Source organism: Ptiloglossa arizonensis, chromosome 2, assembly GCF_051014685.1.
Source record: "Ptiloglossa arizonensis isolate GNS036 chromosome 2, iyPtiAriz1_principal, whole genome shotgun sequence".
Lineage (NCBI taxonomy): Eukaryota > Metazoa > Arthropoda > Insecta > Hymenoptera > Colletidae > Ptiloglossa > Ptiloglossa arizonensis.
This window is the reverse complement of record NC_135049.1, coordinates 30,283,959-30,296,323: the sequence shown is the minus strand read 5'-3', so window position 1 is coordinate 30,296,323 and position 12,365 is coordinate 30,283,959. Positions and strand designations below refer to the sequence as shown.

Sequence of the window (12,365 nt, the reverse complement as noted above, 5' to 3'; positions counted from 1 at the left end):
TTATCTGTCGAAAAAGTCCCGAGAAATCGAGTTGGTCCGCTCTCGAAAAATATGTCCCTACCAGGGAAATCGTCTAGGAATAAACCGTTCTCCTTTTTCCGTACAAACGGAAATAATTCCGTCCACGATCGAAGAATATTCGTAATTCTCTCCCGTAGGAGTAGCGTTGATCGATCTGGGTATCCGTGTCGTCGCATAGCGAGATCCTTGATATTTTCCGAGTAGTGGGGCGACCGTGTCGAAAATAAAGAGAGAATGGCGGTTGCCGCGTTGTCCTATCGTGTCGCGGCGTTGTCGCGTGGCCTGGCGACAAAGCCTGGGGGTCACGAACCCCGGTTACACCGGCGTGGAAAAGGAAATCCCCGTGGCCGTCGGGTTCGACTCCGCGGGTCGCCGTGCACCGGGCGAGACAAAACATTGTCCGCCCAGCGGGACACGATGTTTAAGGAGATGGGAAGCCCGGGGTAAGGTGTGCTTCAAATTGATTTGTTGTAAGTGATACGCCACCCTCGGTGAACGAATGGTACAATAATTGGGTACATAAACAATGACCGATGAAACAATTTCTCATGTCGGTAGGCGCGCACGGGTGCGTACCGTGTACGCGCCGCGCCATAATCTGTACGCCTTATCCGCTATAATTGAACCGCCTTGTTGGACGATTGCCGTTCAATGAGAGTCGACGTGGAACGCTTCCTAGCGTATATTTTATCTCGAATCGCGACAAGTGCGTAGACCCGGCCTAGTCGAACCCCGATCGGTGCGACGAGCGTTCGGCTGAACACGGTCAGAGCGTGTAGTGGATCGCGGACTGCATTTCGGTTTAATGGGAAACGCGCAGGGATGCTCCTCGGAACCTCGCGAGGGATTAGTTCTCGGCTTCGACGAAACGAATCGAAGTCGTTTCTCGTTTTCGAGACGCGTTCTTGGGTCGTTTCAGTTTTTCGATTCTCCTCGTACGCGACGAATCGAGTCTTTAACCTTACGAGCGGGGATGAGAAACGCGTCGCACGGGTGGATCGTAAGGTTGTTCCGGGTTTACTTAAAACGCGGTCGGCCAACGAGTCGAGTGAACTCTTTAACGAGGTTCTCGATTCCGCGAGAGCGTACCCGCCGCGCGGTTCGAGTGGCTCGAAATAGTCGAATACGAGTCACGATCGGAGGGAATTTTGTCTCTGTAAAATGTAACTGGGAACACAACGCGGCAATCGTATACTCGCCTGTGACGATAAAATATGGTCTATCGGGCAGGGGGGTTTCGCGCGAGGGGCTAAGTGGCCCCCCCGGGTGAGTTACGTGCTTTGTTCGAGTGTGTCGCGATCGAAAAAGTTTGAGAGACACTGGTCTAAATAAACGTAGCCTGGGTCTGGTACCGTTTAACGTGCCACATCCTGGATCGAACACAGCCTAAGTTCAGCGCTGTCCGAGCCCAGCGTTCAACAGGGTCCTAGAAATTCACGACTTTCTTTTATCTAACGAACGTCCGAGTACACAGATAGAAAGTAAAGTTTACGGCTGCTCGGGGCGCGCACGGTCCGCGTCTCCTGATCAACGAGACACGATCGAATTTATTATTATTATTACCATTAAAGGTACACACAAATAAATACACTCCTCCCCAAAAGTATCCGGACACCGATGCAGAAACGAGCGCGTGGGATCACCGCGAAATTGTTGCGCGTAAAAGTTTCACCGTTCGAGTATCGTTTTAAAATTGGTAACGACGATCGATCAAAGTGGATCGATAATTGGGTTTCGACCGAAACGGGCAGGTGTCCCGATACTTTTGCGCCCGAGTGTACGTACGAACGTTTCACGGTAATTGAGATAAACTACGGATAAAATATAGACTATGTAACTGGAATCGATAGAGAGAGAGAGAGAAAAAAAGGGCAGCGAGCGCAGTAATAAGAAACAATAGACGGATTGAACGAAAGAAAGTAACAAAAGTGGAACAAGACGAAGGTGCGGCCGTACGCAACATCGCGATAATCGAACAGGGAAATTACAAGCGATTGGAAGCGAAGTTTCTGCTTCGAGGGGAAGCGGCGTGACAAGGATAAACGAAATACGCAAACCTGTGCTTCGACAATTATTCTCTACCACGCGACGCGTACCGGATCCGAAGATCTTTCTCTCTCCCCTAAAAGAAGAAAAAGAAAAAAACTCCGCTCGGAAAGATTGGAAATTGTGTCGAGACGGGGTCTGGGATTTTTTGCCTAGGCTATTTACGCGCGAGGTATTAAGAAGCCGATCGTTACGTTTCCGTTGTTCGAGCGCGCCGTTGATTGACCCTGTTCACGAGCGCGCGGCATTAGCGACTCGCACGAAATTATGATCATTAAGGATCGCGTCGACCCCCGGTCGGTCGTTGGATCTGTGTTTCTGTAACGAGCCCCACGACCGGGTGATTAGCGGATCGCACACAGACGATGCCCGTAACGCGAGCGGATTGTATCGCGCATTGGTTACTCTCGAACCCCCCGACGTTTCTGTACACAGAGTCGGGAGGGAGGTAGTGGGGTGGGGTGGGGGTAACCCCGCGCGATTCTCTCTCTGTCTTCGCCACCCACCAAGACGAACGATAACCGAGGGCCGGCCATTAAACTCGTAATTTGACGTGCGTCCATTTTCGACGCACGCTCGAAACAAGCATCCCCCATCGGGTCGTTCGAGGGGGGCTGCGAACGGTGCCCAGAAGAAGCGAGACGGCGCGATGCGACCGAACGCGTAAAGCATGATAAATAAATCGGGGCCCCCGTGCCTCGTTTGTATAACAACGTTCGATTTGTATCGTAATAACTACAGCGTGGTATTTGTGTTTGCGATCAAAGGAACCGTGTTACTTGTATCCTGACGGAGAAATATCGTGCGCGCACGTGAAGTATGGATTACAGTTTCCTTCTCTCTTCTTTTTTCCGCTATCTCCTCCACCGAACCCCTACCCTCTCGGGGCGATCTCTGTCTCCGTTTCGTGCTCGCACGGCTCGAGCACACGCTCGCTCGCCAAGGGGAAACCGAGGGCCCTGCGCGCCGCTACGCCACACCGCGCCACACCGCCCCACACCGCCCCACACCGCCCCACACCGCGCCACACCGCGCCACGATTGATAAATTAGCCGCGCGTCGAAAATTTCTGAATGTAGAGCAACAGGCCCCTGTCCCGGGTTATCTGCGATCGATTAATTTACGCTCGGTGCTGGAAGACATTCCCTTACCGTTGAAATTTACGAGCCGCTCGCGATCCAAGGTCAGCGTTAAGGATTTATTCGCGAATTCCGGCGTGGAACGGGTCGTCGATCGTGGTAGGAACGATTTGCAAGCCTGGGAGAACCGCCCCTGCGTGATCTATTGCATAATTGGACACCTCTCTCGGGATCCCCGTTGGCCGTGTGCGAGCCGGCCGAAGATTACGGGGAAAGTCCTCACCGCTCGCCTCTTCCACACGTGGAGGCCACCGCGCGATCCAACGATCACGTAACAAACAAACAAACGAACCAACGAACGAACAAACTCTACCGCGTCTCGCGCGTACCTCGACGAGGAACCGACCACGGCAGTGGCGATGGCTAGAGGAGGGGCGAGTACCATCCGCCGACGAACATAAATTTTAATCGCCGGTCCCATTCCGCTAATACCCGGTTTGCGATCACCGGAAAGAACCGTGCGCGTTCACGTTGACGCATACCTTTGTGTTTTCGTGCCCGGTTCGTTCGCGTGCAACCACGCGTTACCCGCCTCGGTGCGTTCCTCTTCCACCAGGAGAGTACCGTACGCGTGTTTAGCCTGACAAATTAACTAGCAGCGAGAATATTAGGTCGGACGGGGGTAGAATAAAACTATGGCTGATTTCTCGTCTGTCCGGAAGATCGTTTCAAACGAGTTGATTCGGTAACTCGCGATTAACGGGAGGATGGTTGCTGTTAACGGATTGGAGGGTTCGAGGAACGCGCATCGTTGATTCGTCGACGAGTAACTTGCCGTTAGACGAGATCGAAACGTTAATGTTACCGCGGCAAGGATGCTCGACGTCGATCGTCCTTGCTGCGATTTTCAATAATTTTTCGTTTCGCGAATCGCGTCGTCTCTACGGTGAAACGATCCAGGATCGAGCTTTCGCGGCTAGGAACGTTCCTCTTCGGGCGATGATTAAGCCGTCCGGAGAAATAGTAGCGTTTCTACCGCTCTGCTTTAAGTACCGTAACCGTGCGCAACACCTTTCATCGAGGATATATTTTACGAGTAATCACGGTTTGGAGGCTAGCGAGCTCGCTTCGTAACTGTAGCAATACCTCGCCGAGTATTTTTCTACATAATTTCCGGCGGACGTTTTCGATTTCCATTTAATGCCCCGCGTCCAATTATTCGCGGATAATTTTGTTTATACGATTTAATTGGCATGCGAACGCCGTCGGGAACCTCCGGGCCCCTGCCTCGTGTGTAATTTACAGTGCACGTGTAATCTTGACAACGATGTAAACAATTTAATTTTTTTCCTCGCGTACACCACTGCCATCGCCGCCGCCACCGCCACCGCCACCGCCACCACCGCCGCCACCGCCGCCGCCACGTTGCACGAGCGTTCTCGCGAAATGGATCACGGAGGCTGTGACTCGAGCCACGAGCAACGAGGCCAGGTGTAGGGCCAAATTGCGTAGCGGCCGCTGCTATCTCGGATCTCGCAATTACTTTTCAGGCACGAAGCCAATCTGACCCGTTCTCTCGAAAATATGCGATACAGGGCAAGAGTTTTTCGGGCCCTTGTTGCATTCATTCCTGGACTCGAGGGCCCTCTCCTCTCTCTCTCTCTGGCTTTCTCTCTCTCTCTCTCTCGTCTGATCGTCGTTGGCGAACTTCTTTCAAAAGATTCACGAGAGAGCGGATCCCGTGCCTTCATTCAGCCGGTTCGATATCAGGTTCTACGTATCGCGGTTTTTAAGAATGAGCGAGGACAGATACTCCGATCCGTAATTTAACTCGCGCGAACACGCTTTCCCGAAAGTGTTGCGAAAACGTTCTCGATTACAGGTGTATTTTACACCTCGGTTCCGAGGAAAGACCTCTCGACGTACACAGTGGTCCGCGAAATGCATCCCAACGAGAAACGATTCTCTACGGTGGAAATTAACGAAGAATTTTTGATACAATTTCCCTCGAGGGGACTCGATCTTCGTCTAGATCGACTTTGAGAATTCTTTGAATTTTCTTGGAGAAAGTTCTCGAGAAAATTCCCATCCCAATATTCTTTTCTTCTACGTTCTTTGTTCACTTTTGCAGGAAATTTTCCGTTCTCCGGTACCGCGCTACGCGGAGCACCTTGTGACCGCAAAAACTTTCTTTCCCGTGATAAAAGCAGTGATCTCCCCCGAGAAACTTCCACGAAGGTGCATTACCGAATCCCGTATAATTCTATATTTACCGCCGACAGTTCGGGTTACGTGGCATCTAGAAAGTCTTTAAATCTTCGCGGTTAATCGGAGATATTCGCTGCGCGTTGCTTTCACGGCGATAAAGACGTTCGCGCGTATGGACGATTCCGTGCGAGATGGAACAATTAAAAAGAAAGAAAGAAAGTAAAGAAAGTAAAGAAGGAAAATGAATAACCGGAGAGACACCTCGTTTTCAGACGATCTCGAATTTTCGTGACTTTCATCGGTGGGTAGAAAGTCCTTCTCGCGGGCCACCGATCGCGAGGAATACCCCGGCTGTTCAGCGACCCAGCCACCACAATGAACATGTATCAAATTTATGGTGTACGGTTGTGGTACCGTGCGGTTCCGCCCACTCACACTCACGTGCACGGCCGTGATTTATGTCGCTCGTAAAGCAGCCTCTCGAGGCACCGGGCCCCGCAGAAAAATTGTTTCGTATTTCCACGACGCGAAATGCACCTCGCGGTGCACCGCACGCACGCACGCACGCACGCACGCACGTATGCACGCACGCATGCACGCATGCACGAGATCCCTGCGTCTTGTCCCGGTTACACGATCATCCTCGACGACCTAATTTCTTTTTCTCTCCGCGCTCGTTTCCTGACCTGGGAAAATTGCTCACTCGGAATCCAGCCGCGCGAGCTTAGGATCCGGGAATCATCCGGAAACTTGCGACCAATTTAACCAATTTTCTCACCACTACGAATCGTTGCAATAACCTTTCGTCGAGCGGGATTCTCCCCTCCGGGACAATTAGGACACCTGCTCGTGTCACGTGGAACCGTTAAAAAAATACTTTCGGAGGAACATCAACCGAGTAACAGATTGTTCAATAAGTTGTTTCGTTCGATAAGAAATGGAACTATTAGGTTAATTTTTCTAAAGATGGTTCTACTGTTTGACGAACGTGTGTAAGGTTTCGCGCAGATCTATCGACTCGGTCGTACATTTACGGTTGTTCAAAGTTCAAGTGTCGTAATATTTTTTTTTTACAATGGAAAAATATACCAGTACATTCGATACGAAAACGGAAGTCTTTGCAAACTTTATCGGAAGACTTTCGAGGTACGGTCTCACTCCAGGTAATTTCTGGATCGTTAGTATTTTAATTCCCGAGTCGGAGTTTATTTTCTCGATTTCGACGGAGTGCATTACGTCGATCGTTAAATTGCATCGTATAGTTTCGGCTATCGTTTTCATTTATTCGCGGTCTTGGAATTTTTATTTCGACCGTCTGGATATTGTTTTCCACGCGGTCCCATCCCCATCGGGGCTCGTCGTTAACCACCGTTTCGCTATTTACGATTTTGGGTTTCGTCTCGCGCAATACCAGCTCCGTGATGTTTTTTCCTCGAGCCGCAGGGACGATTTCGCGTGTACGGTTTAACTCCGAAACGCATTTCGCAACGCGCCGACACTCTTTGCGTGTAATTCCCAAACGATCGCCCGATCCACGGCGGTCCAGATTGGACCACGAGGGCCCCGAAGGTTCGTTATGGGAACTCCGCGAGCACTCCCATGGCGAAACGCATTTTCGTTTCGAGAATGCAGCCCGAGGCAACTCTCTCACGCAACCGACGCGCCCGTCCACGAGGACGAATACCGGCCTCTTAACGTCGAAGCATGATTTACCATCGTCTCTAGCCCACGATCTACCTAATTTGTTTACCAGTTCTTCAACGGGGAAGAAACCTTCTCCTGTCCACGTATCCGTGGCACCCTAACGAATCGTTTCTTTCCGTGCGTTATCCATTACGAAGTAGAAAGTTCTTCGAAGCGTTCCTTCCTTCCTTCCTTCCTTCCTTCTTTTTTGTTTATTTACGAACACAGCACCATCGACCGGCGTTAACATTCGTGAGACGAGCGCGAGTACTTCTCCAATTATCGGCTTGTTGTACAAGTTCCATTAAGTTTCCAACGAGTGTGCAATTTTTGTTCCTCCAAATATCCATTGTGTCGGATCATTGGGAAAGTCATTTCGTTTTCAAAAATGGAGAATATGTAATTTGATAAAATGTTTATACACTCTGAAAAAATCGTGTTCCATTTTCACCAAAAAAACGAAATCACTTTCCGAACAACCCAAGAGATTTTCTATCGTTGTTTGCTCTGTCGAAGCGACGAGACAATTTTTCGAACCGAGTTTTTTCGAATTTGAAGACTGGAACCAATTTCGGAGTCTCTTTTCCAGTTTCGCGCCATTGTGGAATTTTTCAAGAGAAATGGACGTTACCTGCGAATAAATATTGGAAAATAATTATCGGTTGAAAAACTTTGATCCGTTGGAAATAAATAAATAAATAATAGATCAGCCGGCGTCGAGAATCATTTCATCGGAGAAACTGTTGTTACTTGCGACTAAATATTGGAAAATGATTAACAGTTGAAAAACTTGGATTCGTTGGAAAGAAAAGAAATAAATAATAGACCAGCCGGCGTCGAGGATCATTTCATCAGAGTAATTGTTGTTGCTTACGAGTAAATATTGGAAAATGATTAACGGTTGAAAAGCTTGGATTCGTTGGAAAGAAAAAAATAAATAATAGATTAACCGTCGTCGAGGATCGTTTCGTCCAACATCGTGGCCACGTCCACGTCGAGAACGCGGCTCGCGTTCCAACGCGTATTAAACGATTAAAACGTTGGAACAGAGGGTCACAATTTGCCAAGAATTTCCATGTACACGATCGTCTCTCTCATGGTCGCCGCGATATTCGGGGCCGAGTCGACGAGTGAAAAAGAAAGAAAAAAGATAAAATAAGAAAAAAGAAAGAAGCCGAGCTTTACGCAACGCGGCCGACTCGTCCCAAGAGAGAAACTGTAATTGCGCGGAGAGACTCCCGTGACATTTTACGATATTCTCGTAATTTGGCGGGAAGAGCGGTTCGCCACGGCACCGTAAGGCCCGAACGGGGGCCCCGACGAAAAGTTCGCGATATTTCCAGTCGTCTCGCGGAGGCGAAACGGTTCGAAACGAGAGATCGTTCGTTCCAGAGTCTGGACAATCGGTCTGCTACGGCTGGCCACGCATCGAGGCAAATGAAAAGCAAATAATAAACGTCACGGTAACGAACGATAATAACGGGTCTCCCGGTTTTATCGGTCGTCGTTCCGTCTGCATTTTCGTCTAGCGTTTTCTCTCTCACGCTGGAACGAGAACGATCACGGACGACAATGTTGCTCGCAAACAGGTTGAGAGTCGTTCCGGAAAGCGTGGGCCGTATGCTCGTGCGTTAAAAGCTCGATGAAAGTCCCCGACCGAAACTTCAAACGGTACGTAAGAAATTCTCTAATAACGGCCGTTGTTCGCCCAGTTTCGACGTTAACGGAATATCGAAGTCGATAGGGGGAACTAATAGGGACGATAAACGCGACGGTTTATTCCACGGTGTCCCGCGAGTCGTGTCGCGACAAAGTACCGTCGTTCGAAGCGTGTCATACGACAGTTTGTGCAACAACGCGTTTTACAATTATCGTTCGAAGCAGTCGTATCGTCGATAACGATGGAAATTAGCGAGCAAAGAATCGTAACGCAACCCCTATCAAATAGACTCGCGAACCTCGATTCGTAAATCGTCCAATTTCTACGACGTGAACGCCTGTGCGCGCGTATCGTTAAAATAGAAATAAGATTCGTACAGAAGACGGATAAAATTTGCGCCTCGATGGATCAGAAATTAGAGCGAAACAATTCACGAGTCTAGAATATTTATCGTGTAAATAGATCGACTGTGCACTCTGTTTCCTTTTTTTTTCCTCTTGGTTCGTTCCGTTAGTCCGCTCGAGACCGTTACCGATCGTACCGATTCCTACACACGGGAATCGGAGTACTCGATCTTGAAAAACCATCGCGAATAAATCACCGTGTGTTTCTTCGATTCGTGACTTTTTATTCGGATAAAATCGTTCCCTTCTCCGATTAATACCGACTCGCGATCGGTATCGCGACACGATCGAAGATCACGGATACTCGTGCAAACGACTCGTGGATCCCGATCCACACGCTCCCGGTGCAATTCGTCTTTCTCGGTTGAAAAACGCGCGTCGTTACTCGATTAAAACGTAAAAAATGTGTATCGATTTCCAGCGTGTGTCCACCGCGCGCACTGTACCGATTTCAGAGGCGGTAGGTAGCGTTTCGAGTTCGCTTAGCTCTCTGTTTACAGGTACCGGAGTATCGCCGGGCCGAGTCCGTTAGGCGCGAACGCGTTTCGGAGCGGAGACGGGCCCGCTGGAAATTTATCGCGTCGTCCTACGCGTGTTCGACAAGTGTTTCGTGCTCCGCCACGGTGGAACGTTTTTTACGCGGATGTTCGCGCGTAATCTGGACGATCTTACGCGCCGGATTTACACCGGATTTCCAGTGAAAGAGGGAGTAGTCCAGTGAATCGCGTTTCGTTCACCCACGGAGCGGCGCGATGTTTCGAATTTCGTTTGTCGTTGGTTCGGAAACCGCGCGCGTATCTCGAGCGGCTGGTATCTCGAACCACGCGCGAGGAAATTCGCTACGAGGAACGAACCGCGGACCGGAGAGGTAAATCGTCGTAGCACGGTACGGTGCACGGGCATCATCTGGCACGGTTTAAGAGAAGCATTACCGCGCCGCTTTATGCGCGGAGGGAACGGCTTGAATTCGAGCCGTTCTTTCGCGCTGACTAATTTTACGACGTTCCGCGCGTACACGCACAGCCGCGTTTCGCTCGGCGTGCCCTCTCTTCGCGCCTCGATTCGCGAGCAAGCCTGTCCTTGAAGCTCCGTTAAATTGGGCGTCGACGTCGCGGAACGTTCAAGGCTCCGTTCCAGGATCGAACAACCTCTTTCTCGTACTCGTCGATAGACACAACACCGAAAGAACTCTTCGAACACTCTGGAATACTACGGATGGGTCGAGAGAGATCCTTGCGAGTCGATCGGAGTTGTTTCATTTCTTTTCTCGTAAATATCGAATCTCTAAAGGTGTTCCTATTTAGATACCGGGTGAAAGTGGGTACCATTCTATTCCACAACCATTGAAATCTATACTCTCGGTCGTTAGAAAACATCTGTCTCTATTCACGAAACTGATATCGATCGTACACCTATATCGATCGAAACACAGATCTTTTATTACTCAACAAAGTCCATTTTTGAAGGTACTCCAATCTAGATACCGAGTGAAAGCGGTACCTACCATTTTATCGTTCTCGAGAGCTTTCCATGTCCTTGGAAATCTGTCCGAAGCTGATACCGATCGAAACCCTAATCTTTCATTCTACACCACAGTCCATTTTTGAAGGTACTTCGACCTAGATACCGAGTGAAAGCGGTACCTACCATTCTGTCGTTCCCGAAAGCTTTCCACGACCCCAGAGATCTACTCTCTCTCGAAACGTTTGTCCGGAGCTGATACCGATCGTACATCTACATCGATCGAAACCCAGATATTTCAATCTACACCAAAGTCCATTTTTGAAGGTATTCCAACCCAAATACTAAATGAAAGCGGTACCTACCATTCTGTCGTTCCCGAGAGCTTTCCACGACCCCAGAGATCTATTCTCTCGGTCGTTAGGAAACGTCTATCCGGAGTCGATACCGATCGTACATCGATCCTCGAACCGTCCACTGGGTCCCGTCCTCCGGAGTGAGTCCAATATTGAAACACGATCCTCGTACCGCAAGGTCAACGCGAAGTCGATCGTCTCGGCGTAATATCCGATTCTGCGGGCCCCCCGAGTAGATAGGATCGTCGCGTTTTGACGTCGCGCGTCACTCGCGCGGGTCTCGTTCGGATACGCGATAACGCGCGTGCAACTAGACTCGCGATTTTCGCGTGATCGTGGTCTTATCGGGGAAGCGGCTCGACGTTACACGTACCACGTGTACAACGTTCCAACGACGTCACGGTCGGGCAGAGATCGGCCAGAAATTGATACGAACAAAGAAATGACAGCAACATTGACGTCGAGCGCTGCAAATTCCTCGTGAATAATTCATGGGGAGCTGTCGCGCGTTGACGCGAGCCGCTGCCACGTGGTAACTTCGTGCTACCTAGTAACAATTTCTTGTCCCGGGCAAAATATCGCCGGCGGGACGAGATCGCTTATCAAGATCGGCGGCCACCGAGTGACATTTGTCCGGATGATTGAAACATTTCTTCGAGTCATGTTTGCCGTTACACGACGCATGCGAGCGGCCGGGGACTCGCCGACGTATGTCGCTCTAAAAACTCCACGGACACGGGTGACACTTCGGGACGAAGACGAAGGATAAAGAATCCCGTAGGCTTCCTAGATACCTCGGCTCTCTCTCGGAGAGCACAGAGGATCGCCGTGCCCCGGGGCGAGTGGAGATTACCGAGCTGTTCAGCTTCGCCGCGGTGTACCTTTAAAAACCTAGGTCTTTCGACAAACTACGCTTCGCGCGTTCCATTTCTACGATACTTACTTTTCGTCTTGCGAGAATAATGCAGTTCCAGCGGTAAAAGTAACAGTACCGAAGTCGTACTGCGTTCGATTGAAAACGTAGAAGCAGGTACACGGTACGATAAACGAGGGTGCTCGGTTCAAAGGGTATTGACTCGCAACGCGTAGGTCGCGAGTTAGGACTGTCGCGTTCTCCCGGTCCCGGGCATCGAACCGTCTTTACTGGAATTTCTATTTCGTTCGATTTTCGCACACCAGGGCTCGATAATTACCGTTTCGCGAATAACCATAACCACGCTTTATTAACGATCCATTGTCTGATTCGCCGTGCGAAAATCCGACGCGAGCGATTCCTCCGCGTCTCCGAGACCGGGAATAAATCCCGCGAAGGAAACGGGTAACCGACGCGCAAAAAGGAAGGGCCCCCGTCCTCTTCGTTAGAGCCATAAATATCAACGCGGAAAATTTCTGGTCCGCGACCGAGGGGGGGCATTAATCTGGATTCCCCGGACCGGTTTACGATCGG

General features: G+C 50.1%; 2 protein-coding genes across 7 annotated transcripts in view; one reads left to right on the top strand and one right to left on the bottom strand.

Annotated features, from left to right (window-relative positions):
* Positions 1-12,365, top strand: part of LOC143143470 (uncharacterized) — an 82,798-nt gene that overhangs the window by 42,782 nt on the left and 27,651 nt on the right. The gene's annotated exons all lie outside the window — the stretch shown is intronic.
* On the bottom strand, positions 6,263-11,217 carry LOC143143489 (uncharacterized). 2 transcript variants are annotated; one of them, XM_076304782.1, is made up of 3 exons: positions 10,928-11,217; positions 10,749-10,835; positions 6,263-7,668 (listed from the first exon to the last, which is right to left on the bottom strand). In XM_076304782.1, the coding sequence occupies exons 1-3, from the start codon at positions 10,928-10,930 to the stop codon at positions 7,420-7,422; spliced, it is 339 nt and encodes a 112-aa protein (XP_076160897.1). In that variant the 5' UTR covers positions 10,931-11,217; the 3' UTR covers positions 6,263-7,419. The 2 variants fall into 2 exon arrangements, 1 of the variants encoding a protein (XP_076160897.1); XR_012991162.1 differs by lacking the exon at positions 10,749-10,835.